The sequence below is a fragment of the Tetrahymena thermophila genome (genome assembly GCF_000189635.1).
Source record: "Tetrahymena thermophila SB210 genomic scaffold scf_8254645, whole genome shotgun sequence".
Lineage (NCBI taxonomy): Eukaryota > Ciliophora > Oligohymenophorea > Hymenostomatida > Tetrahymenidae > Tetrahymena > Tetrahymena thermophila.
This window is the reverse complement of record NW_002476413.1, coordinates 66,614-93,877: the sequence shown is the minus strand read 5'-3', so window position 1 is coordinate 93,877 and position 27,264 is coordinate 66,614. Positions and strand designations below refer to the sequence as shown.

The 27,264-nt window shown below is 24.4% G+C and overlaps 3 protein-coding genes across 3 annotated transcripts; all 3 read left to right on the top strand. All coding sequences in view use genetic code 6, as the record gives it.

The window, feature by feature from the left end:
- Positions 1 to 1,099: 1,099 nt before the first annotated feature.
- On the top strand, positions 1,100 to 2,874 carry TTHERM_000129829 (kinase domain protein; the record flags this gene model as incomplete). Its single annotated transcript, XM_012797671.1, has 11 exons — positions 1,100 to 1,123; positions 1,180 to 1,229; positions 1,283 to 1,372; positions 1,431 to 1,520; positions 1,573 to 1,662; positions 1,725 to 1,814; positions 1,871 to 1,957; positions 2,011 to 2,100; positions 2,516 to 2,605; positions 2,657 to 2,746; positions 2,793 to 2,874. 11 exons carry the CDS (start codon positions 1,100 to 1,102, stop codon positions 2,872 to 2,874), a joined length of 873 nt encoding a protein of 290 aa, XP_012653125.1.
- A 2,287-nt stretch (positions 2,875 to 5,161) lies between these two features.
- Positions 5,162 to 10,188, top strand: TTHERM_00129840 (hypothetical protein; the record flags this gene model as incomplete). The annotated part of the gene is made up of 6 exons (XM_001016452.2): positions 5,162 to 8,153; positions 8,310 to 8,595; positions 8,644 to 8,735; positions 8,952 to 9,455; positions 9,852 to 9,862; positions 10,105 to 10,188. 6 exons carry the CDS (start codon positions 5,162 to 5,164, stop codon positions 10,186 to 10,188), a joined length of 3,969 nt encoding a protein of 1,322 aa, XP_001016452.2.
- A 1,345-nt stretch (positions 10,189 to 11,533) lies between these two features.
- On the top strand, positions 11,534 to 26,918 carry TTHERM_00129850 (transmembrane protein, putative; the record flags this gene model as incomplete). Its single annotated transcript, XM_001016453.2, has 10 exons — positions 11,534 to 11,582; positions 11,672 to 11,792; positions 11,850 to 12,050; positions 12,106 to 17,063; positions 17,167 to 17,701; positions 20,033 to 20,118; positions 20,171 to 20,330; positions 20,391 to 20,579; positions 20,651 to 25,074; positions 25,375 to 26,918. The coding sequence occupies 10 exons, from the start codon at positions 11,534 to 11,536 to the stop codon at positions 26,916 to 26,918; spliced, it is 12,267 nt and encodes a 4,088-aa protein (XP_001016453.2).
- Positions 26,919 to 27,264: the final 346 nt, after the last annotated feature.

Here is a 27,264-nt window from a genome sequence, read left to right as displayed (position 1 = left end):
AATTTAAAATGTATTTTTAATTTTTATTAGGTTTTTTTATTATAGAGTAACAAATTAGGAAGTAAATAGTAAAATTTGCTCTGTAATATATTTGTATTTTTGTTTGATTTTATATTAATTTATCAGTTATTCAAAATTATTCTTTTTTATTGATGTAAACTACAAATTTATTTTTTCTATGAAAATAAATACTTGAAACAATAAAATTAAAATTCATATATGATAAATTAAGTATTAAATGTAAACTACTTAACTTTAAATCAGATTAGCTTTTTGATTAAAAGCAAGTTTACTTTACACCTTTAGTTTCTCATGTAATTGGTTTTAGTTAGCAATTTTAAGGATCGTTATAAAAACCTACAATATGTAAGAGTTTTATTATACAAAAAAATAAATTATTTATAATAAAAATAAGTAAAATAAAAATTAGTGCTTTATAAAGTTTAAAAGAATTTTTAATTTTAAATGATAAAACTAAAGTTAATGTATGTAAATATATCTACTTTATTCTAAATTTGATAGAAAAGATAGAATAAAGCAAAATATTACAAAATGATTTAATTATAATAAATTGTATAATCACTCAGCTATTAATTGATTATTATTTGTCATTAAAAATAAATAATTTGCTTATATAGATAAAATCAATAGTATAATCAATTGTATCAAACTTCCAATATATTTATTATATATAAATCAATTTATAATAAATAAATTAAAAACATAATATTTACTTTTAATCTATCATTATGAATAAAATTTACCAAAAAATATTTAACAATAAATTGAATCATTTGAATTTTTAAAAATTACTTTAAAAATAATCAAATTTTGCACTATCAGCAATATTCTTCAAAGTGAAAAAATATAAAAAATTAAGATTTTTTAAAAATAAGCTTGATAAACTTTAATATTTACATTATTTGATAAAATATTATTAATTTCATTTAAATGCAATAAAATAAGTAGTATTAGCAAAAATTCACTATATAAAGCTCAATTAAAATAAAAATATAACATATAATTATGTTTTAAAAATTTGAAAGAAATTTTAGTAATTTTTGAGTAATCACAAATAAAAAAAACATTCATTAAGAAAATGATAATAGGCTCCTTAATGGAAGTAAATTGAAAATATTTAGAAGCTAATAGTATATTTTTTTAATTTGATACCAAAAGTTTCTTACATCTAATTTCTATGCTCATACAAAATTAGTTTTGAGATTTAGGTAAATTTTAATACGATTTGAAATAAATAAATAAATATTTTTCTATTAAAAAGTGGATAACAAATAGGTGATAGTGAATCTACTACAATAGGTCATGCAATAAGTCTTTGCAAAAACTTAACTGAATTATAAATGTCCTTATGGTGAATATGATTTATCTATTTATTGATTTGTTTTTATTTTAATCATTTATTTTAAAAGCAGCAACAAAATATGTGATACAGGTTTGGATGGTTTATCACAGGGTTTAGAAGAATGTGTGAAGATTGAAAGTTTGGCTATAGATTTCAGGTAACTTTTTTAAAGCAATTTATTTATCTTTTTAAAAATATTAAATAAATAGTTTCAATTCTATAAAAGACTAAGGAGCTGGATTTATTACTTCTAGACTTAATTTACATAAACATTTAAAATAGCTCTAAATATCATTTAGGTAAAAATTTATTTATCTTGGACAACTATTTATTTTTTTTTAATTTTATTGTTGTCAATTAGCCATAATCAATTAGCAGATTAATCTATAAAAGAAGTTATAAAAAATTTGGGATAGTGCGTAAATCTAGTAGATTTATCTCTTTCATTTAAGTTGTTTTTATTTTTTATTATTTTTATGTAGAAAGTATTAAAAATATTAACAAAAGCAACAACTAAATTACAGATTTAGGAGCTAAAAATTTTGGAACGATAGCAAATTATAAAAATATAACAGTTCTTTCTTTATATTTAACGTAAATATAAAATAAAAAACCTTATTTTTAAACACTTTTTAAAAATTGTAAAGTGGAAATAAAATTACTAAGAAAGGAGCATATGAGCTAGGTTCGTAATTAGGGCTATGTACTAATTTAAAATAATTAACTCTGGATTTAACGTAATAAACATTTTTGTTAGTTAAAAATATATATTATTATTTTTTTCTACTTATTTTTTATTAAAAACATTTTAACAATATATTTTTAGATTTTAATTTTATAATGAAATATAATCTCGATCATTATCAAAAAAGCTAACTTTTATTTCAATATATTATATAAATTTTAAAGTTTCAAAAGTTATATATACTATAACTATGCTTTTAATGTCTCCTTATTTTTATTCATGATATCCATTCAAATATTGTTAAATGGATGGTCCAAAAAAATTTCTATATTTAAAATAAAAAATTACTTTAATGAATTATATATGGTAAATAAAAATAAAATATAAATAATTTTAAATTTTAAATTAACAATATTTTTATACTTTCTCTTAATGTTTTATTTTTAAAAAAATATAATTTTTGATAGCGGAAATTCAATAGGTAACAAAGGTGCTTGTGGATTAGCAAATGGTTTGACAAATATAAAGTATTTAAAATCTCTTATGCTTTATCTAATGTAATTTAATATTCCTAAGATAATTTCTAGATTTTTACTTAAATAATTTAGGGGTAATAACATAGGGGATGAAGGAAGAAATGCTTTAGGAAACATCTTTAGATAGTTCTAAGATCTTATTTAACTAGTTTTGTTTTTAGGGTAAAAAATATTTGAATAAAAATTAAATTTATAATGAATTTTATAGATTTTATAAAGACAAGACGATGAGATCTAAATTAATGAAAATCAGAAAGCTAACTATACTTACATTATCAATTTAAGTTTGAAACATTAAAATAATTATAAATCTTAATCCAAAATTATTCAAGTTCATATTTTATTAATATTTAAATTTTTAGTTTTATCCAAATTATATGTTAAAATATTGTGGTATAAATGTTTAATGGCAAAGCATCATATTAAAATGTTATTTCAATAAATTTTTTAATTATTTAAGACTAATTTAATAAATAATTTATATTTTAAAAGAACAAAATGCCTATTTATTTTTCTCTTTGCTTTTCTATTTATTTATATAAATTGTATTGATAAAACATTTTTTAAATTTACTTAAATAAATATTGATATTACTAAAAATAAATAATCCTATTATTATGATAAAAAGCTGAGTAAGTAAAAAGCTTTCTATAAAAAAATTTTAGAGATATTTAATTATAAAAATAGTAATTAAAAAATATTTATTATCCTTAAATAAATTTAGTCATTATAAAATATAGACTATTGTGCTTGATTTCATAAATTTGATAGATAGAAAGCTTAACTTAGGTTACAAAGTAATTAGAAAACTAATTAAATTTCTGATCATTTAGAAAATAAGGTTTTTCTATTTTATGTAAGCGCAATTTATATAAATAAAAGAATTAGCATAACTATCTTATATAAATTAAGGTAAGATTAGGATAGTGTATTTATATTTTATTATCAATTAAAAATAAGTAAATTGAACAGATTATTTGATTTCTTAAAGAAAATATATAAAAGAAAATTAAAAGAAATTTATACTTTTATTGGTGTTACCTGTAAAAATATTATTTGATAAATTGTACTTTTTGTTTCTAAATCTATTAAATTTAGAAAATTGTTCTATTTACTCTAATGTAAAATAATGATGTAGACTAATTTATTTCATTTACATTTGTTAAAATTTATATTACATGAGAGTATTCAAGTTCAAGATGTTATAAATATAAGAGCAGCCCTAACATTTTGTGCAACCTAAATGATTGCTGCTGTGGTTAATGAAAACACTTATTAAACAAATGAGTTAATAAGCTATTACACTTGCATACTAAAAACATTTAAATATAAAACTTTTATCAATACTCATCAAAAATAAAAATCTATGCTTATTGAAGATTTATTTTTTATTTAATATGGTACGTGCATATTTTTTTATATATAATAATTTATAAATTATTAAAGAGAATAAGACAAATAAATTAAAGAAAGGAGATACTAATATGCCTTCACTTTTTGAAAAAAAAATTACTTAAATTTTCCATCTTATAAGTATAAAAAAATATTAAATCAATTTTTAAATTAAAACAATTTTTTAGTTATCATAAGTAGTGTTGTTGGAGAAACTATTGACTATGATTTTAGAGTGAAAAGTTTCATCTAAGATTCATAATTGTTTCTTGTGACTTAATTGCCAATCTAAATTCTTAATTAAGATATCTAATGCTAAGTAGTCTTATAATTCCCATCAAATTAGTAATATTTAATTAATCAATTATTTCAATCTCATACTTAGTTTAATTTATCAATAAATACTGTAGATTACCATCTAAAAACAAAAAATATAACCCTGTTTAAGTGGATAATTTAAAATTGAAAAATTTCTTCTTATTTTAAAAATATTTTTTTTAATTAAATATTAATTTTAAAAAGTATTGACTATATAATATCTTATTTTTGTGATTAATGATTTAATATATTTTGAATAATTATTTTGTAACCATAAAAGATAAATCTAAATTTTACAAAAAAATTAATAACTAAAAGCAAATTTAGCTCTTTGAACTTACTTTATTATGTTTAACTCTTTTTTTGAACATCTTTTCAAATAGATTATGATTAAAAAATTTCAATAATTGAATTTAAATTGTTAAATCATATATTGATTAAATTATTTTTAATTAGCAAGTACAATTATTAATTATTTTATAGTTAAAATAGCCATAAACTTTTAAATTTAATTTTACTTTTGATAAAACATTTCTAATTATTTTTTTTACATAATTAAAATATTTTTTTAATAAATAAATAAAAATGTAGGATTGATGTAATCTCTGATTTGATTATTTCAATTGAGAGCTAAACATTATCCTATTAAATAGAAAATAACTAAAAATATAGCATATTAAAAGTATTAGTTCCTTTACATTATGAATAAAATAATCATTTAGTACTACAAATGAAGTCTTAAACTAATAAAAATTTAAAATTCAATGGATTACTATTAAACAAGTAAAAAAAAATTAATTAGTATTATTTAATAACTTATATTTAAATTAAAGGCTTGAATGTCAGTCTTTAGATTATCAAGCATAAATGGTTTACTTATCAACATAGTAAAGAAGCACTAAAATAAAAGATCAAACTAAAAAAGTTTATAGAATCAGAGTAAGGAAATTAAAGGATAACGATAGATCCAATACTTGCAAATTCTGTGATTCCCAGTATTGTAGCGTATATGGATGCACAGTTTGCTATGATGGATATGTGTTGATATATGATTAGTTTAATAATAGATCTTGTGTTTAATGTACTTCGCCTTGTTAAACTTGCTAATATACTCCTTCAACTTGCACTTCTTGTATTTTTGGATAATATTTAACTTAAATTGGTAGTGGTTAATGTGGATTTTGTAAAAGTAATTAGTACATTGACCCAAATAATACCTGCTATAATTGTAATTCAAGTTGTTAAACATGTTCTAATGCAGATATCTGTAAAACATGTGCTCCTACTATGGTTTTCTTAAGTAATTCTTAGCTATGTGGATGCTTAGATAATCAATTTTTGAGCAGTTCAAATACTTGCTAAAGCTGTGATTCTAGTTGTGCAACTTGTTCTAACTCTAGTAGTTGCAATACTTGTGCAAATAATTTGACTCCTCTTAGCTCGAGTTAGCTTTGTGGTTGTAAAATAGGTTTTTTTCTTAATAGTCAAAATAACACATGCTAATAATGTAACAGAACTTGCAGTTCTTGCTCAGATAATACAAGCTGTAACGCTTGTGTTTCAAATTTGATAATTCTTGGACCAAATATGTTATGTGGGTGCCCAAGTAATTAATTTGTAAATGACTAAGCTACTTGCCAAAATTGTGATTTCACTTGCAGTTCATGCTCAAATGCAACATCTTGTGACTCTTGTTCAGGTAATTTAGTTATGTTAGGATCTAGGCAATTATGTGGATGTAAAAACGGGTAATATCTAAACTCTTAAACTATTTAATGTTTATCTTGTGATAAAACTTGTTCAACATGTTCAGATTCAAAAAGCTGCAATACTTGTGCTCCTACCATGACATCAATTGGTCCAAACTAACTATGTGGTTGTAGTAAAAAATAATTCTTAACAAGCAGTGGTACTTGCTAAAATTGTAATTCTACTTGTGCAACTTGTTCTAATTCTAACAGTTGTGATGCTTGTGCTGATAACCTTATTCTACTACCTAATAATCTTTGTGGGTGTAATGTTGGATATTATTTAAATAGTTAAACAAATACATGCTATATATGTAACAATACCTGTTCATAATGTTCTAGTGCTAATAGTTGTGATGCTTGTATTGATGGGCTTATTTCCTTAGGGGCAGGAAATTTGTGTGGTTGTCTAAACAATTAATTTTTGACTGATAAAATAACATGTTAAAATTGCGACTCAAGTTGCTCTACATGTAAAAACGATAAAAGTTGTAGTAGCTGTGCTTCAGGTTTTTTTTTTCTTTTAAGTTCAAATTCATTATGTGGATTGTGTGAGAGCAATTAGTTTGCTAATTAAAATAACACTTGCTAAGATTGTGACTAGACTTGCGCGGCTTGCCTAGAGTCTTCAAGTTGTAAAATTTGTGTTAATAATCTTGTTTAAATTTCTAGTAATTAATTATGTACTTGCAAAGCTGGATTTTATCTCGATTTTCAAAAAATAAAATGTCAGCCATGTGATAAGAGTTGCTCAACATGCTCAAATAATTCAAGTTGCGACACATGTTCTTCTAATTAGATTTCTTTAGGCCCTAATTTATTATGTGGATGCAAAGCAAATTAATTTTTAGACATTGATAATATTTGCTAAAATTGTGATTCAAGCTGTAATACATGCTTAAACTCAAGCAGTTGTAGTTCTTGTATTAATAATTTGATTTAAAAAGGTTAAAATAGTCTTTGTGGTTGTTAAAATAACTAATATTTGGATTTCTTATCAACTACTTGTTTTCCTTGTAATAAAAGTTGTAACACTTGTTTAAATTCTACTAGTTGTTAAACTTGTGCTTCAACTTATAAATCTCAAGGGACTAACTAATTATGTGCTTGCGATTCTAATTAGTTTATCAACAATTAATATGAATGTTAAAATTGTGATTAAAGTTGTTCAACATGCAACGACTCTACAAGCTGTTTAATTTGTGCGATTGGTTTATCCTTCCTTTCAAACTCAAATTCTATTTGTGGTAAATGTGCAAGTAATTAATACCTAAATATATAGACAAATACATGCTTACCTTGCAACACAACTTGTGGTACTTGCTTGAGCGCATAAAGTTGTAGCTCCTGCATTAATAATTTAGTTTCTCTAGGTCCTGGATAACTATGTGACTGTCCCTAAGGCTATTTCCTAAATAAAAACTCAAATACGTGCCAAATTTGCAATAAAAGTTGTAAAGCTTGTTCAGACGCTACTAGTTGCGATATTTGTCCTCCAAACTTGATTTCTTTAGGCAAAGGCTAATTATGTGGTTGTCCAAACGGATAATATTTAGATGAGCAAAATAACTGTAAAAGCTGTGATAAAAGCTGTTCTACATGCTAAAATTCAAATAGCTGTATTACTTGTTCATAAAACTTGCATTTTCTAAAAGACTCTAACTCATTATGTGGAAATTGTCTAATTAATCAATTTATTGATATATCAACAAATACTTGTAAAAATTGTAATATAACTTGTTTGACATGTTAAAATCAAACTAGTTGCTCTACTTGTGTATCAAACTTAGTTTCTTTGGGAAGTAATTAACTATGTGGATGTTTGAGTGGATAATATCTTGATGTATAAGCAAATATATGTAAAAGCTGTGATAAAAGTTGCTCAACATGTTCTAACTCAATTAGCTGTACTACATGTGCTCCTACATAAATATTGTTGGGAAAAAATTAACTCTGTGGTTGTATTGGAAATACTTTTTTAAATAGCAAAAATACTTGTTAATCTTGTGATTTAAGTTGCTTTACTTGTGTAGACTCTACAAGTTGCAATACTTGCCTAAGCGGTTTATCATTTATTTCATATTAAAATAAGCTGTGTGGAAAATGCTAAAGTAATTAATTTATTGATTAAAATACAAATACATGTTTAAATTGTAATTCAACTTGTTCTTCTTGTATGAATGAATATAGCTGCACTAAATGCGTAAACAATTTAATTTTTAATGGAAAAACCAAGCTATGTGAATGTAATAATAATTAATATTTAGATAAAAGTATAACTTGTCAAAATTGTGATAAAAGCTGTGCCACATGCAGTGGAGGTTAAGCCAATAATTGTTAATCTTGTAGTGTTCCTTTATTCTTATAACCTGATCAAACTTGTGGAGATTGCTCAAATAAGAATTATATTATAATAAGTGGTAAATGTTTAATGTGTCCATCAAATTTAGGGTATTTTTTGGATTTAAATTTGAAATGTTAATACTGCTATGGATTAAATGGTTTTACCTACAATCAATATGCAGGTGTGTGTGAAGAAATATGTGGGAAAGGGTATGTAAATGATTAAAATTATAAATAATATCAATATGCAAAATCTAGTATCTAATGCGATGATGGAAACTTATTAGAAGATGATGGTTGCTCAAGTACATGTCAAATAGAAAAGGATTATACTTGCAAGCTTATTCAAGGTAAAATTTTTTGATAAAATTAATTTTCCATATTTTATTTATTTTCTTAAAAATTGATTCCTTATAAAATAATTATTTATTCTTTAGATTTTATTATTTGGAATAATAAAATTAAATAAGTATTTTTAAGATATTAAAATAGAGTTTATTTAAAAAAATTAATGTTTATTTTATTCCTCAAAATATCAGTTTAAAAAAATTATTTTTTAAAATTAGCAAACATTTCTTAGAATAAAATTTCTTAATGTACTTACAATTACATAGGAGCTACTCCTTATTTAGTTATTTAGTAAGATATTACTGAAATAGGAAATTCTTACATGATAAAGGGTTTTATAACATTTGACAGGCAAGTTAAAATTAATGATTATAGTAATTGGCAGATAAAAGTTATTGATAAGTTTAATAACACTTTTACAAACTATACCTACTAAATTGTACCAACTAAAAGCTAACTAAAAAGTATACAAGACTAGTAGTTTTAATTAGTATTTAGAACAGATTAAAATATAACTAATATGTCAATTATACTAATTATACCTTAAGTAAAGGATGTCATAGACTCAAATAAGGCTGTTTTGAATTAACAGTAAGCTTAAAGTTATTTACCAAATATATCAAAATAAAATAAATATGCAGAAAACATTTAAGTTTATACACAATAATTATAATCTCCTGATTCTTTGAAGAGAAGTTAATTATCTGAATCTATAAGTATTGGTATATTTGTTTTAATGATATTACTTTTGGTAACTGGTCAATTATTTTACTTAGTTCATTTTTATGATTTACTATAGTTTGTTTACTATCTAGTATATCTAAATATTGATTATCCTTATCTAGTTTGCTAGATACTTCATACTTTTGGGTTTGCTAACTTTGATACATTCCCTACATTACAAAATTCAAACACTTTAGCTCCTTAGAAATTCAATTTTTATAATGTTGACACTTTTATCTTCTCAAATATAATACCTATTGTTTGTATCTGGTTTTTATCATTTGCTCTATATTTAATTTCTAAGTTAATAATAAAAAATAATACGTCTCCTTCTAATATAATTATGAGGAGAATAAAGACTTACAAAGATAACTTCTTCTTTAATATAATTATAGGATTAGGTCTGGTAACATACTAGATGTTTTTGTTATCTACTCTACTCTAAATGTATAATTATGATCTTAGCAGCTTTTTAAATATTCTAGGTTTTATCTTTTCTTTAGTTGTTGCAGGATTGTGTGGTCTATTTATCATTTGTATTTCATACAAGAATTTATTGCTTGCTAAAAATAGCTCTGGTTTATAAATATTCCTTGATTGGAAGTTAAAGACAAGAAAAGAATTTATATATTTGATCATAATAATAAGAAAAACGATAAATATCTTTGTTATCTTGTATGGTCGCTCAGGGATCTCACAATGTTTGGCACTTCATTTAATCTTAGGCATTGAAACTGTTATATTTTAATAGCAAAAACCATTCAAATAAAATTTTGAAAATAAATTTTAAGTACTAAAAAGAGTTTTGATGCTTTTAATTTTGACATTCATAGCTCTAATAGCATTTTCAATTGAAGACTCAAACTCACTTAAAACTGGATAAAAAACTCTTTCCTTCATAACCTCATTCTTACTGATTGTCTAATTACTAATTCATTTAGTATATTTCATTAGGCAATCTATTATAACTATCATTACTTATTTTAAATAAGTAAAAGCTATAAATTTAAAAGTTGCTAAGACAAAGCCTGAATTATTTTTATGAAAAAAAAATTTTAGCTATATTGTATGAATTTTTTACATTTTTTGATAAGTTTTGAATTAAATAGTAAAATAATTTTATACTTTTAACATAAAATAGTATTTTAACTTCAAATAAGATTCATATTTAAATATAATAAACATAATTACTTATCATATTTTATAATATTAAGTAGGATGAGTAATTTTATTAAAAAATTTGTTGCAAATAAAAAATAATTTCAAAAAATTATCATAAGAGAGATTATTTTTAAAGACATTTTTATTAAAGTAAATCAATAAGATATTTTGTGTAAACTAAAATTTTAAATCATTGAATATTAATAAAAATAAGGTTACTTAATTACAATTATTTAATTCTGGTGATGTCAATTTTAACAAATTCTAACTTACATTAAACTTTTTTTCTTTTATAAGAATTAATTAAAATAAGAAATTCGACTTTTATTTTACACTTAATCTCTCAAAAGTGATGGCTACTAAATTGTAATTATCAGATTATAAATATTGTATCTTTTATGACTTTTTAATATATGAAATACTTTTTTAAAATAAAAAAAAGTACTAATATACAATAATAAGTCAAATCTAAGTTCTTGCAATTTTAATCATAAAAGTATACAAAAATATTTAATCTTTCATTTTTTTAAACTTTAATCTTTATAAGATTTTGTAAAATTTAAGAATTGAAATATCTAAATTTTACAATGAAATTCTAATAATAAATAATTTATAATATTATTTTTGTTTAGTATTTAATAGAAATATTGATTATTTGAATAAATACGTCATATTTATAGCCTTTCAAAGCCTATCACTTCATTTACTTTTTATCCATAAAAAAGAAATTCAAGAATTTTTTAAATTAATTGATTTAAATAACTACTTCTTGAGTTTTTAAGGTTAAATAAATGAGTTTTTTTATATTGTTTAACAAAAGATATAAATTTGGGTACTTTTTAAGTTTTTGATATTGCTATATTAATAAATAAAAAAATAAAAAAAAATAAACTTTTAAATTAATATACCTAGATAAATGACTAAAGAATACCTCTTCAGCATATTATTTGCACTACATTTTATAAGTATTAAAATTTTTATAAAATTTTTATTAAAATCAAGTTTTTATGAATAGTCTCATAATAAAATGCATTTGGAAACATATTAAAATTAGATCTAGAGATGACCAGCTCATATTTGTCAAGCCAAAAATTTTAATTTATTTCTTAATTTCCTAAATTGATGGAAAAGTTTAATGGAGTTTGCACAGCTTCATTTTCCATTCCAAAAAATAAGTAATGATTAAAAATAAATAATTTTATCAATTGAAAATATATTTTTTTTATAAATAGAGTCAAATAAATAAATTTAACTGTATCATAAGATGATGAAAGTTTAGAATACTCTATAAAATAGTTATCTGATAGTGATTATGACTAGATTCAAGTAAAAGTACCTTTAAACATAATAAAAAGTGAATTTATTAAGATTTCATTAAATTTGATGTCAATATAATTGAGTAAAACTGAATTTAATTAAATTAACCTTCAAAGGTATATTTTTTATTTATTGGGATACATATCAATCTTATTTTTTTTTTAATTTAAGTTTTTCTTGCAGTTTGAGTGATTCTTAATTTAATCTAGATTTAAAAAAGAAAATTAATTAATTGGACGATTCTAGCCAATCGTTAATTAATTAAAATAATGAGAAAAGAATTTTAGATTTTAGCTCATATTGTAATAATTGCTTGTAAGGATATTGTTGGTAAGATGGATGCAGATAATGCAAAACAGGATATTATCTAGAAACATATAGTCACAGTGGTCATAATAGCCATGAGAGTAGCGGTTATTATTGTTAGTAGTGTGATTAATCATGTGATAGTTGTTAAGATAATCCAACAAATTGTTTGTCATGTGCTTCAGGTTATACATAATAACCAAATAGCAATTCCTGTATATGTTCTGGTAATAATTATATAGATAATAATGGTAATTGTTAACCTTGTAATAATTTATGTAACGGGTGCTCAAGTTTAAATAACTGCACAGGTTGCTAAAATGACTTAATTTTGAGTGGAGGTATTTGTGGTTGCCAAGATGGTAAATATATCAACTATTTGACTAATACCTGCTCTAATTGTGATAAAACGTGTTAGACATGTTCTAATTCAACTAGTTGTATTATATGTGCTTCTAATTTAATATCTTTAGGAGTAAATTAACTTTGTGGTTGTAAGGCAAACTAATTTTTAAACAACTAAAATACTTGTTAAAACTGTGATTAAAGCTGTACAAGTTGTTCTAACGCAATAAGTTGTACAACATGTGCTCTTAATCTATCATTACTTACAGGTTCAAACTCATTATGTGGAAAATGCTCATCAAATTAGTATATTAATATTACAACAAATACTTGTTAAGCATGCAGTAATAACTGTTCTACTTGTAGTAATGCGAATAGTTGCACTTCTTGTGTAGATGGCTTTTATTTAAGTTCTGGAATTTGTTAAAAATGTGATTCAAGATGTTAAAGCTGCTCTAATTCATCAAGTTGTATTAAATGTGCTAATAATCTCAAACTTCTTGGAAATAATCTATGTGGATGCCCATATAATTAATTTTTAAATAGTTAAAATTAATGCTAAGACTGTGATTCAACCTGTTCGCAGTGTTAAAATGCCACTAGCTGTGAGTTTTGCATAACAGGATTATAAAGTCTAGGAAATAATTAATTATGTGGATGTAATGGTAATTAATATCTTGATCCTATTACAAAGTCTTGCAAATAGTGTGATATAAGTTGTTCATCTTGTACAAATTCAACAAGTTGTGCTACGTGTGCCACAACTTTCAAATCTTTAGGAATAAATAAATTATGTGGATGTGCAAGCAACTAATTTTTAAATAGTTCATATAAATGCTAAGCATGCAACTCTCTTTGTCTAAGTTGTTCAAATGCTACTAGCTGTGATTCTTGTCCTCTTAATCTTAAATTACTTGGTGTTGGCTAACTTTGTGGATGTTAAGATGGAGAATACTTAGATTCTGTGACTAATTCATGCAAATAATGTGATTAAAGTTGTTAATCATGCTTGAATGCGACTAGCTGCATAAAATGTGCTATTACGTAGACACCAATAGGAATAAATTAATTATGTGGATGCAAAAGTAACTAATTTTTAGATAATAATAATCAGTGCTAATAATGTAACTCGAGTTGTGCAACATGTTCAAATTCAACTAGCTGTGATACATGCATCAATGCATCGTTGTAACTTGCAACAGGTAAATACTGTCAATGTCCAACTGGTCAATACTTAGATAGTTCATCAAATTCTTGTAAATCTTGTGATTTAACATGTTCTTCTTGCTCGAACTCAACAAGCTGCGATTCTTGTGTTAATAATACTATGAGTTCACTTGGTAAAAATTCAATTTGTGGATGCAAAAGTAACTAATTTTTAGTTAGTCTATTCAATTGTTAGAACTGTGATATAAGTTGTTCTACTTGTTCAAATTCTACCAGTTGCGATAAATGCAAAAATAATCTAACTTTAATTGGGCAAGGCTTGTTATGTGGATGTAAAGCTGGATATTTCCTAAATACAAATAATTATTAGTGTTAAATTTGTGATAGTAGTTGTAAGCTGTGTTCTAACGCCTCTAGTTGTGATTAATGTACTGATACTATGATTCCTTTAAATACAAGTAACTTATGTGGATGTAAAGCTAATTAATTTTTAGCAAGCAATAATACATGTTAAAATTGTGATTAAACATGCTAAACTTGTTTAAATGGTACTAGCTGTATATTGTGTTATAATGGCTTAATTCCTCTTGACAACTAGTTGTGTGGGTGTTAAATTGGTTAGTATCTTGATTCATCTTTAGCATGCAAGGCTTGTGACAAAAGCTGCAAATCTTGTTCAAACTCTTCTAGCTGCGATACCTGTATTCCTACTATGACATAAGTAAGCCCTTCTTAGCTATGTGGCTGTACTCCTAATTAATTTTTAACATCAAATAACACTTGCTAAAATTGTGATCTAACTTGTGGTTCATGTTCTAATTCTTTAAGCTGCGACTCTTGTATAGATAATCTCTAAAGTTTGGTTATAGGATAATTATGTATTTGTTAAACTGGATATTTTTTCAATTATTCTACTAGAAGGTGCCAATCTTGTGACAGAAGTTGTTTAACTTGCTCAAATTAAATAAGCTGTGATTCATGTGCTCCAAATCTGCTTTCTTTTGGAACAGGTTAGCTATGCGGATGCTAAGGTAGTTACTACTTAGATAACTAAAATAATTGCTAAAAATGTGATTCTAGTTGTTTAACTTGCTAAAATGCTTCAAGTTGTACATCATGTAAATAAGGGTTATCCCTCATATATTAGTTTAATTCTCTCTGTGGAATATGCTAACCTAATTAATTTGTTGATACCTCAAATACCTGCCAGTCTTGTAATTAAGTATGCTCATCCTGCTCTAACGCAAATAGCTGCAGTAGTTGCAAAAATAATTTAAATTTTATTGGGTAAAACTAGTTATGTGCTTGTTTAGATGGTACTTATTTAGATTTAACATCATATAAATGCACTCCTTGCGATAAAAGCTGTCTTACATGTTCAAATGCTACAAGCTGCAACTCTTGTCCTTCAAATTCAAATTTTTCAGTTTATAACAATTTATGTACCTGCAAAACTGGATATTTTATGAACAGTCAATTTTAATGCTAAATTTGTGATTTTAGCTGTTAGGAATGCTCAAACTCCTCAAGTTGTGATACTTGTAAAAATAATTTAACTTAAATAGGATAGGGCTAATTATGTGGGTGTCATATTAGTGGTTATTACTTTGATTCCTCTACCAACAGCTGTTTGAAATGTGATAAAAGCTGTAAAACTTGTTAAGATTCAGCCTCTTGTGATATTTGTGCTCCTACATTTAGCCCGATTGGAACAGGGAAATTGTGTTCATGCTAATAAAATTAATTTTTAAATTCATAAAATTTTTGTTAAAATTGTGATTCTAGCTGTTCAGAATGCCTTGAAGCAAACAGTTGTAAAACATGTTCTGGAAGTTTATCATTTTTGTCAAATACATCAAATTCTTTATGTGGAAAATGTCCAATTAATAATTATGTTGACTCATCAAATATTTGTTAACATTGCGATTAATCTTGTGCCACCTGTTCTAATTCAAATAGCTGTGATTCTTGCATTACTAATTTAGTTTAATTTTCAAAAAATTAATTATGTTCATGCAATTTAGGCTTCTATTTTAATTAATTAACAAATTCATGTCAGGCTTGTGATAAAACATGTGCATCTTGCTAAAATTAAGGAAGCTGCTAATCTTGTGCAACAGGATTAATTTAAATTCCAAATAGTTAATTATGTGGGTGCAGTAGTGGATTCTATCTTGATAATTCAAATAATTGTAAATAGTGTGATAAAAGTTGTGTAACCTGTATAAATGCAACCAGTTGTAGCACATGCACTTAAGGTTTATCTTTTCTTAGTAATATTAATTCTTTATGTGGAAATTGCTAAAGCAACTAATTCGTTGATACTTCAACCAATATCTGCCAAAATTGTGATGCAACTTGTAAATCATGCTTGAATGCTTAGAGTTGCTAATCATGTTCTGGATAGTTACTTTAACTAGGTAAAAATTAATTATGTGGTTGCACCAATGGTTATTTTGATTACTAAACAAATTAATGTAAACCTTGTGATAAGTCTTGCTCAACTTGTATTAACTCATATAGTTGTATTAATTGTGCTCCTACTTTAACTTCACTAGGTTAAAATTTATTATGCGGTTGTGCTTCTAATTAATATTTAGATAACTCTAATACTTGTTAAGCTTGTGATTTGAGTTGTGCTACATGCTCGAACAGTAATAGTTGCATTACATGCAATTAAAATCTAGCATTCTATTCAGATTCAAATAGGTTATGTGGAAAATGTCTATCACACTAATTTGTTGATTAGAAATCAAACACTTGTAAAAATTGTCACTCAAGTTGTTCTTCTTGTACAAATGAATTTAGTTGTTAAAGTTGTATCAATAATTTAATTATATCAAATAAAAGTTAATTATGTGAATGCTAAAAAAATCAATTTTTAGATACTTTTAGTACCTGCTAACCTTGTGATTCGAGTTGTCTAAGCTGTAATGGAAACTAAAATAATAATTGTCTCTCTTGCTAATCTCCTTTGTACTTGCAGCCAGATTCTTCTTGTGGTGATTGCTCATATAAAGGATATGCTATTTTAAATGGTTAATGTTTATAGTGCCCAAATAGCTATGGATATTTTTTAGACCAAAGTAATTCCTGTAAGTATTGCTATGGCTTGTAAGGATTTAAATTAAATAAAACATCTGGGTTTTGTGAAGAGAGTTGTGGTAAAGGTTTTATAAGTTAAGCTAATTTAACATAGTATACTTTTGCTAGGTCAGTTATATAATGCGATGATGGAAATCTTATTAACGGAGATGGATGTTCTTTAAATTGTTAAATAGAACAAGGTTTTAATTGTACTCTAAGTTAAAGTAATTTTTTTTATCAACTAACAATTTAATTTTTAAAAAAATTTCCTTTAATATTTAAAATATTTCTTGATCAATTGACTGAATTAATTTATATAAAAATTAGTTAATAGTGAAAATTATAAATCTAATTGCTAAAAAAGTAACATTGGAGCAATACCTTCTCTTTTGATTTCTTAAGATGTAACCAAGGTAGGAGATACTTACTTGATAAAAGTAATAGTTTAGTTTGATCGCTAAGTTAAAATCTCTGAATATAGCGATTGGCAAATTTAAGTTTATGATTCCCTTAATAATACTTTTAAAAATTATACTTACTAAATTGTTCCTATCAAAAATCAGCTATAAATTTTACAAAATTAATATTTCTAAATAGCAATTAGGACTAACCAGAATATTGCTAATATGAATATTTAATTATTAATACCAAAGCATAATGATGTGCTTGATAAAAATGAAGCGGCTTTAAGTGTAAACTAAGTTTAAGGTCCACTTCCAAATTTGCAATAGTATTAAAATTAAACTAGTGTAATTGAATATATAAATTAAATTTAATCTCCAGATTCATAATAAAAAAGTGAAATTTCTGACTCAATTAGCTTGGGAATATCATTACTAACTATCTTAATGGTTCTTACAGGGTAACTATATTAGTTAGTTCATTTTTTTGATTTGCTACAGCTAATAAATTATTTATTGTTTTTAAATATTGAATATCCTTAACTGGTTTGCTAGATTCTTCATATATTTGGATTTGCAAATTTTAGCAATTTGCCAGCTATTAAAAATATTAATTCAGAAGCTCCAACTAAATTTAATTTTTACAGTGTTGACACTCTTATATTTTCAAACATAATACCTCTAGTTTGTATTTGGTTTCTATCTTTCATTATTTTCTTAATTTCTAAGCTAATTGTTAACAGGAATTAGGGCATATAAAAATTAATAATAATACAATTTATTTTGTATAAAGAAAATTACTTTTTCAATATAATTATAGGTCTAGGTTTAATAACATTTAAATAGTTTTTGATATCAGCCTTGCTTTAATTTTATAATATAGAAAATTAAGATTTTGTTAACATATTGGGTACTATAATAGCATTAATATTTATAGGAATTTGTGGATTTTTTTTAATTATTACTATCTATTAAAATATCCTCCAAAACAAAAGTCATGTAAACTAGATTTTCTTTAGATGGAGATAAAAAACTAATTAAAATATCTTTTACATAATAATATTAATACGTAAAGCAACTACTATACTTATTATTATTTATGGAAGATAAGGCATTTCTTAATGTTTAGCATTGCATATGATAATAGGTATTGAGAGTATATTAATTAAATAGCATCAACCATTTAAGTAGAAAGCTGAATACTAATTTTAATTGCTAAAGAGAATAATTACTATATTTATATTATCACTAATTGCTCTTATATGCTTTTTAAAAAATGATTAGAATAAAGTAGGGACAAGCTCTAGTAGTCTATCTATAATAACTTCGATTGCTCTTATTATTTAATTAATACTTCATTTTATTTACTTTATCTGGCAATTTATAATAACTATTAGATTTAATATGGTTAAATCCAAAATATTTATAAAACAAAAAGTTAATAATGAAATCAATCTTTGAATCAACTACTTAATAATTTAGTGCTATTTTCTTTTATATTTATGTTTGAATATATATTTTTACCTATTTAGTTTTATTTTCAAAAAATAAACATATTTGATTTACTTAATAAATCAAAAAGCTTTTATTTTATTTTATATTTTTAAAAATTTACTTCACTTATATTCACAAAATATTTAAATTAGCTGGTACTTTATGAAAATTAAAAATAAAAAATAAAATTTATATTATTATATACAAAAAACTAGTCTAACTTAAAATATAGAAGTTATATGCAATAAAAACTTAATATTTTAAAAGCAATAAATAATTAAAAAGTTTGGTTATAGAAAGATAATAAAAAAAATAATAATATTGTTAATTTTTAATTTAAAATGTATTTTTTATGATTAAAAATTAAATTTTGAAGTATAGAGCTTGATTTTTTTTATCATACTGCTTATTATCAGATTTTAACTAAGTTTTCTAAATATTTTATCAATTTTCTCATATTTTTTTTATACAACAAAAACTAAGATTAAATAAGAATTTAGGGAATTAAAAATGAAATATTTACAAAGAATAATTAAAGATTTTTAAGTATCTGGTTTAATAAATATTATTTTAGTTATTTATGTGATTGCAAAAATATGATTGCGTATTATTTCTTAGAAAACATGAAAGAATTAGAAATTAATTAGCTTGAAATTAGTGGCTTCTTTTTTTATTGTGGTATTTTTAATAGATAGAAGAAAAAGAAATTATAATAGATATGTGATTTAAGTAACATACATTTATTTTAATTACATTCATATTCTACACAAATATCTCAAAATATTGGTAAATAAAAATTTATTTAATGTTTTCTTTATCAAAACCTTTACATCTTATTTTGAAAATTCAGGTGATTATAATATTAATTTAATATCTGATTTACTGGTGAAAATAAATAATCCACTTATTATGATAGATAATAAATATTGAGAGAAAGGTAATCTAAATTTTATTTTTTAGATTTGCTACAAATAAAATTGAAAATATTTTATTTTATATAAATTTTTTATATCTATAATGGATCAGTGGCAAACATTAACAAAAGAACTTTATAATTTTTGATAAGAAAATAATTTATAATAATTTATTTAAAATATTGATTGTGAATTTGATCATAAAGTTGTCTCATAGTGAACTTTTTAGATTACAAAATTTAATTTTAATAGATGTAAGTTATAATTAATAAACATGATTGAGATAGGACTCTCATTTAAAGCGTGAAAGTTAATCAACTTTTTTATTTGTTTTTACTTGATAATTATTATAATTAATTCAATTTTTAAATTAAAAAATAATAGAAGCAACCTCAAAAAAACAAAAAACAATTTGAGAACGATGAAGATTACTAATTTTCTAAAAACTTTAAACACTTTGTATTTTATAAGTATAGTTAACCATTTATAACTCAAATTTACTATTATTTTTCTATTATAAAGCAATCTTCTAAATAGTTGACTGCAAATTAAATTCGTTTGACTTAAAGATTTCTGAAAATCCTTTAGAAAAACACTAATTACTACTATCCGCAACAATAATAAATCAAATAGGTATTGGAGATTTTGAATGTAAAGGAATTTTAGTAATTCCTAATCTTTAGTAAATTTTTTCATTTTTATAAATTTAAAGTAGTTAAATTATTATTATTTTATTTTATAGGATAAATGAATCTGATTTTATGATTTCATTTAATAGCTAAAGTCTAAGTTATAAGGTTGGCTTTAATAAAGATAATAGATTTTTAAAAATCTATTTTTAGCTTTCTTTGAAGTCATATAACTAAGAAGAAATTGTCCTATTAGTACAATCTAAATCCTTTCTAAATTAAAATGAATTTATTCATAGACAGTAAATTTATCTATACTAATCTAAATTTTATATCAAAAAATTTAATATTAATTCTTATTTACTATAAAAAGACTAACTTGTTAATAAGTAGAATTAAACAATCATTCTGCTTTTAATATGGAATCTAATTTATAAAAAAGTCAAATAAATTTCAATAAAAGAATTTTACCTCCGAATGATAACTGCAGTTAGTGTCCACCATCTAAATGTACTAGAGAAACTGGATGTATATCATGCAATAATGGTTAATATTTGATAAAAGTTTCTGACCTAAATTATTGTTATTAATGCAATTCCAGTTGCTCTACCTGCTAAAACTCAACAAGTTGCTTGACTTGCGCAAATAATTTAGTATCTTTAGGAACGGGGAAATTATGTGGTTGCTAATAAAATTAGTTTTTGAATGCTTAAAATAATTGTTAAAATTGCGATTCCAGCTGTGCAACATGCACAAACGCTTTAAGCTGTTTAACTTGTATTAATAATTTAAAATTAATCGGAGCTGGAAAATTATGTGCCTGTTAAAGTAGCTAGTTTTTGAATAGCTCAACACAAACATGCTAAAATTGTGATATAAGCTGTACCACCTGCTCAAATTCAACAAGTTGTAATAGCTGTGTTAACAATTTAATTTAATTAAAATCAGGTTTATGTGGATGTGGAATTGGATAATATTTTAATAATACTTCAAACAAATGCTTTGCTTGTGATCCAAGTTGCTAAACATGTTTAAATGGCAATTCTTGTAGTAGTTGTCCAACAGGTCTAGTGTAGATATCATAAAACTCTCTTTGTTCATGTCCAATTGGTTAATTTTTAAACAGCTCATACACTTGCTAGAATTGCAACTCTTCTTGTGCCTCCTGCTCTAATTCAACTAGTTGTAATTCTTGTATAAATAATTTAATTTTAGTTGGTGTTTAATAAATTTGCAGCTGCCCTGCAGGGTATTATTTAGATTCTTAAACTATTAAATGTTTTAAATGTAATTCCACATGTTCAACTTGTTCTGATTCAACTAGTTGTACTACTTGCGCTTCGAATATGACATCTTTAGGATCTGGTATGTTGTGTGCTTGTTAAGCAAATTATTATTTAGATAGCTCTAATATTTGTTAAAAATGCAACTCTACTTGTGCAACTTGCTCAAATCAAATAAGCTGTAATACATGTATTAATAATTTAATCTAGATAAAATCAGGTGATATTTGTGGATGCTAAAGCAACCAATATTTAAATACAACAACAAATACCTGTATTACATGTGATTTCAGTTGTTCATCATGTTAAAATGGAATTTCATGCAGTGCTTGTACAGTAGGTTTTATATAGTTATAATCTAATTCTTTATGCTTATGTCCGGAAGGTTCCTTTTTAAATAATTAAAATAAGTGCTAAAGTTGTGATTCTTCTTGCAAAACTTGTTCTAATTCAACCAGCTGCAATTTATGTGCAAACAATCTAATTTAAATTTAAGCAGGTTAGTTATGTGTTTGCCCAACAGGTTATTTCTTATAAACTCAAACTAACATTTGCTAAATTTGTGATTCGAGCTGTGCAACTTGTGCTAATTCAACAAGTTGTAATACCTGTGCTTCTAATTAGATTTTGCTAGGGACAGGTTAATTGTGTGGTTGTTTACCTAACTAATTTTTAGACAAATAAAATATTTGCTAAAATTGTGATCTTAGCTGTGCTACTTGCTCAAATTCAACAAGCTGCTTAACTTGTCAAGTTGGACTCTCTCTAATTTCAGGTTCTAATTCTTTGTGTGGAAATTGCAGAACAGATTAATTTCTTAATAATTCAAATAATAGTTGTTAAAACTGTGATCCTAGTTGCTCAACGTGCTCAAATTCTAGCAGTTGCATAACATGTGTAGGTTCATTATAACCTTAAGGAATAAGCTAGTTATGTGGATGTCCAAGCGGTTAATACTTTAACTCTTAAACTGCTTCATGCTAAGTTTGTGATTCAAGTTGCACAACATGCTAAAATGCAACAACATGTACAAGTTGTTAATCTAGCTTACAATTTTTAATAGGTTCTAACAAATCTTTATGTGGAACATGTCAATCAAATTAATTTATTGATATTCCTACTAATTCTTGTTCAAACTGTGATTTAAGCTGCTTAACATGTTTAGATTCTCAGAGCTGTAATACATGCTAAAATGGTTTAATTTCTTTAGGATCTACATAAAAATGTGGATGTCCACCAAATTAATACTTAAATAATTCAAATGTTACTTGTTAAGACTGTGATATTAGTTGTTTGACATGCTCAGATGCAGGAAGTTGTAGTAGTTGCCCTCCGAACAAGTATTTATTAAATGGTCCTAATTCTCTATGCGGAGATTGTAGATCTAACTAATATATTGATCTGACTACAAATTCATGTGTAAATTGTGATTTAAGTTGTTCAACTTGTTAAGATTCTTCAAGTTGCTCAAAATGTATTAATAATTTAATACCTGATACAAATAGTAAGTTATGTATTTGTCAATCTGGCTATTTTCTAAATCCCCTAACAAACTTGTGTGAATCCTGTGATTAAACATGTTCTACTTGTTCCAATATTTCAAGTTGTGCAACTTGTAAATTAACCTTAATATCTCTTGGATCAAACTTACTTTGTGGATGTGCTAATGGATTTTATTTAGATACCACTTAAATGAATTGCTAACCTTGTGATATAAGTTGCTCTACATGCAGTGATAGTTCAAGTTGTATTACTTGTGCGTAAGGTTTTATAAAGAATAATTCAAAACCTTTATGTTTATGCCCAATAGGTTAATTTTTAAATGCATAAAATACTTGTCAAAGCTGTGACCCTACTTGCAGTAGTTGTTCTGATGCAAATAGTTGCAGCTCTTGCATTAATAATTTAACTCTATCTTTATCAACTAATTTATGCTAGTGTCCTAGCAATTATTTTTTAGATAATAACTATATTTGTTAAAAATGTGATTAAAGTTGCTTAAGCTGTTCAAATGCTACAAGTTGCAACAAATGTTAAATTAATTTTTCATTTCTCTCTAGTTCTAATTCTATCTGTGGTGTATGTGCTAATAATTAATTTATAAATGCTTAATCAAACACTTGTGAATCTTGTAATCCTTCTTGTGCTACTTGCACGGACTCTACTACCTGTAACTCCTGCATTAATAATTTAATTCCTTTAGGTCAGTTATGTGGATGCTCTGATGGATATTATCTTGACCCTGTTAATTACAAATGTATATAGTGTGATAGTACTTGCAGCACTTGCTAAAATGGAATATCGTGCTTAGTTTGTAAAAATAATTTAATATCTCTTGGAAACAATTAACTGTGTTCATGCTAGGTAGGTCAATATTTAGATATATCAGGTTTTTGCATAAATTGTGATTCCTCTTGTTCTAGCTGCTTAAATTCTTCAAGTTGCAGTACTTGTTAATAAGGTTTGTCTTTCTTATAGCTTACAGATTCTTTGTGTGGAGCATGTTCAAGCAGTTAATATGTTGATTAATATACAAATACTTGTAGAAATTGTAATTCATCTTGTAGTAGCTGTTCTGATTCTTAAAGCTGCAAAACATGTGTAAATAACTTAATTTAGGTAAATAATTCGTTGTGCGGGTGTGGAAATAAACAGTATCTTGATTTAAGTTCTAACTCTTGTTAACCTTGTAATGTAACATGCTCTAGTTGCTCTAGCTAGATTAGTTGCATTAGTTGTGCCTAAGGTTTCATCTCTTTAGGCTAAAATTAGCTATGTGGATGTCCTAAAGGCTAATATTTAGATAGTTCTAACATTTGTTAGCCTTGTGATCAATCTTGTGAAACCTGCTCTAACTCTTCTAGTTGTACTACTTGTTCTACAGGCTTGCATTTCATTACTGGAGGTAGTTCATTGTGTGGGCTTTGCTAACCTAACTAATATTTTAATTAGGTGACAAATGTATGCTAAAATTGTAATATTAGCTGTAAAACTTGTTCTGATTCAAATTCTTGCATTAGCTGTGCTAATAATTTAGTTTTAAATACTCAAAACTAGCTTTGCTAATGCAAAAATAATTATTATCTAGATAATTTAAATAATTGTCAGGCTTGTGATTAGAGTTGTGATACTTGTAATGGAGGTCTTAGTAACCAATGTCTATCATGTAAGTTACCTTATTTATTGTAACCAGATAATACTTGTGGAAATTGCACTTTAAATAATTATGCTATAGTAAATGGAAAATGCTAATAATGTCCATAAAACTTAGGGTATTTTATGAACCTAAACAGCCAATGCTAGTATTGCTATGGTCTTTAAGGTTTTTAGTTTAATTCTACAAGTGGAATTTGCTAAGAAATATGCGGCAAAGGCTATGTAAACTAATAAAATTACACTATGTACTAATTTGCAAAGTCAAATATATAATGTGATGATGGAAATCTAATAGATGGAGATGGTTGTTCAAGTAATTGCACAATAGAGAACGGATATACTTGTCAGAAAGTCAATGGTAATCTTAAAAAATAATATTTTTAAATTTTTTATTCATAAACAAAAGTAAAAAATTAATTTCTAATTAAAGATTTTTTGAAACATAACAAAAATATTACCATATTTCCTTGATTTTCACAAATTATCAATATATTTTACCTATTTAATAAAAAAATGGGAATATCATTAATTTTTTAGAAAATATCATTAAAAATTAATGATGAAAATCAAGGAACTACAGTATTCAATAACTTTTTTCTTTTCCAATTTATTTATAAATTAAAAATATTAAGTATTTATTTTTCTTAAAATATTCTAGCAGTAAACTCTACTAATTATGTGTCATAATGTTAAAAATCTTACTTAGGCGCAGTACCGCTTTTATCAATTTCTCAAGACATTACTTAGATAGATGGCTATTACTTGATTAAAGGATTAATTTATTTTGATCGCTAAGTTAGAATTATGAATTATACTAATTGGTAGATAAATATCATAGATTTATAGAATAATACATTTTCAAATTATAGCTATATCATAGTACCTGTTAAAAACTAATTAGGGATTTTGTAAAATCAACAATTTTAGTTAATTATAAAATCAAATATAAATATAACAAATATGCATGTTTAACTTAACATTCCTTAATATTAAGATGTGCTTGATTCTAACAGCGCTGTTTTAAGTTAAACATAAGCCTAATCTTAGCTTCCAAACATAACTCAATACATAAATTAACCAAATTCATAAGATTTTGCTTAGCAAATATAGTACCCAGAAACTTAGTAGCCAAGTAGTTTATCTAGTTCAATCAGCTTAGCTCTTTTTATATTTATGATTCTTTTGTTAGTAGTTGGCAAACTCTACTACTTAGTCCACTTTTATGATATTCTCTAATTTATCTATTATTTGATATACCTGAATGTCTCATATCCTTATGTTGTTTGCTAGATTCTTCATATCTTTAGTTTTTCAAGTTTCTAATAAATACCTAATATTTCAAATCCTAACACTGTTGCTCCTTTTAAATTTTAGCTTTATCAAGTTGATACACTTATATTTTCTAACATAATTTAGCTAGTTTGTATATGGTCTTTTTCTTATGTTATTTTCTTAATATCAAAAGTTGCTAACAAATTCAAAATGTCTCGTTCTAATTTTTTAGTTAATTAACTTCAGATTTACTATGAAAATTATTTTTTAAATATTGTGATTGGTCTAGGATTAATAACATACTAAGAGTTTTTGATAGCAGCTTTACTCCAGTTCTTTAATTTTGAAAATGAGAATTTCGTAAACATACTAGGAGGATCTTTAGCATTAGCATTTATAGGACTTTGTTTAGTTTTAGCAATTTCTTCTATTTACAAAAATTCTCTTTAAAGAAAATTTAATTAGGAATAACTTTTCTTAAATTGGAAGCTTAGAAACAATAATTACCTTTACGTCGTAATCCTGATAAGAAAAACTCTAAATATTTTAGTTATAGTCTATGGAAAATAAGCAATATCTTAGATTCTCACACTTCACATGATAATAGGTATTGAAACTCTTATTGTAAATCATCAAAAGCCATTTAAAGAAATCATTGAATACAAGTTTTAGTTTGTAAAGAGGACTATGATGCTTTTAATTTTAAGCTTTATTGCTTGTTTATGTTTTATTTAAGATGATTAAGATAATCTTAACCTTGCAAATACAGCTATTTCAGTTATAATAGCAGTTCTGTTAATTATCTAGTTAGGAATGCATCTTATTTATTTTATTAGATAAATAGTAATTACTTTAGTAACATACATAAAAAACCAGAATATAAAGAATCAAAATTAAATTGTTAAAGCTAAAAATGAGCTTTTACTTTGAAAAATGAACAAAAATATAAAATATGTTTATGTAGAATTAAAGTAATAAGTCTATAAGTATGCTAATTATGTAATAATAATTTTAAATATATATTATTAATTTGTCTTTTCGCATTTCTATTTGAGAAGAATATTTTTTTAAAATAGTCATTGAATTTTTCAAACATTCGATTTATCTAAAATTAAACAATTAATTGAAACAAATATTTTTTAATAATCTATATTTTTATTTTTGTTTAAAAAGGATTTAAACTTATTCTTGGAGAAAAAATAATTTTAATTTTTTTATCAATATTTAAAATCTTTGTAAATAATAATAAAAATAATTTTTAATTTTTACTCAATAA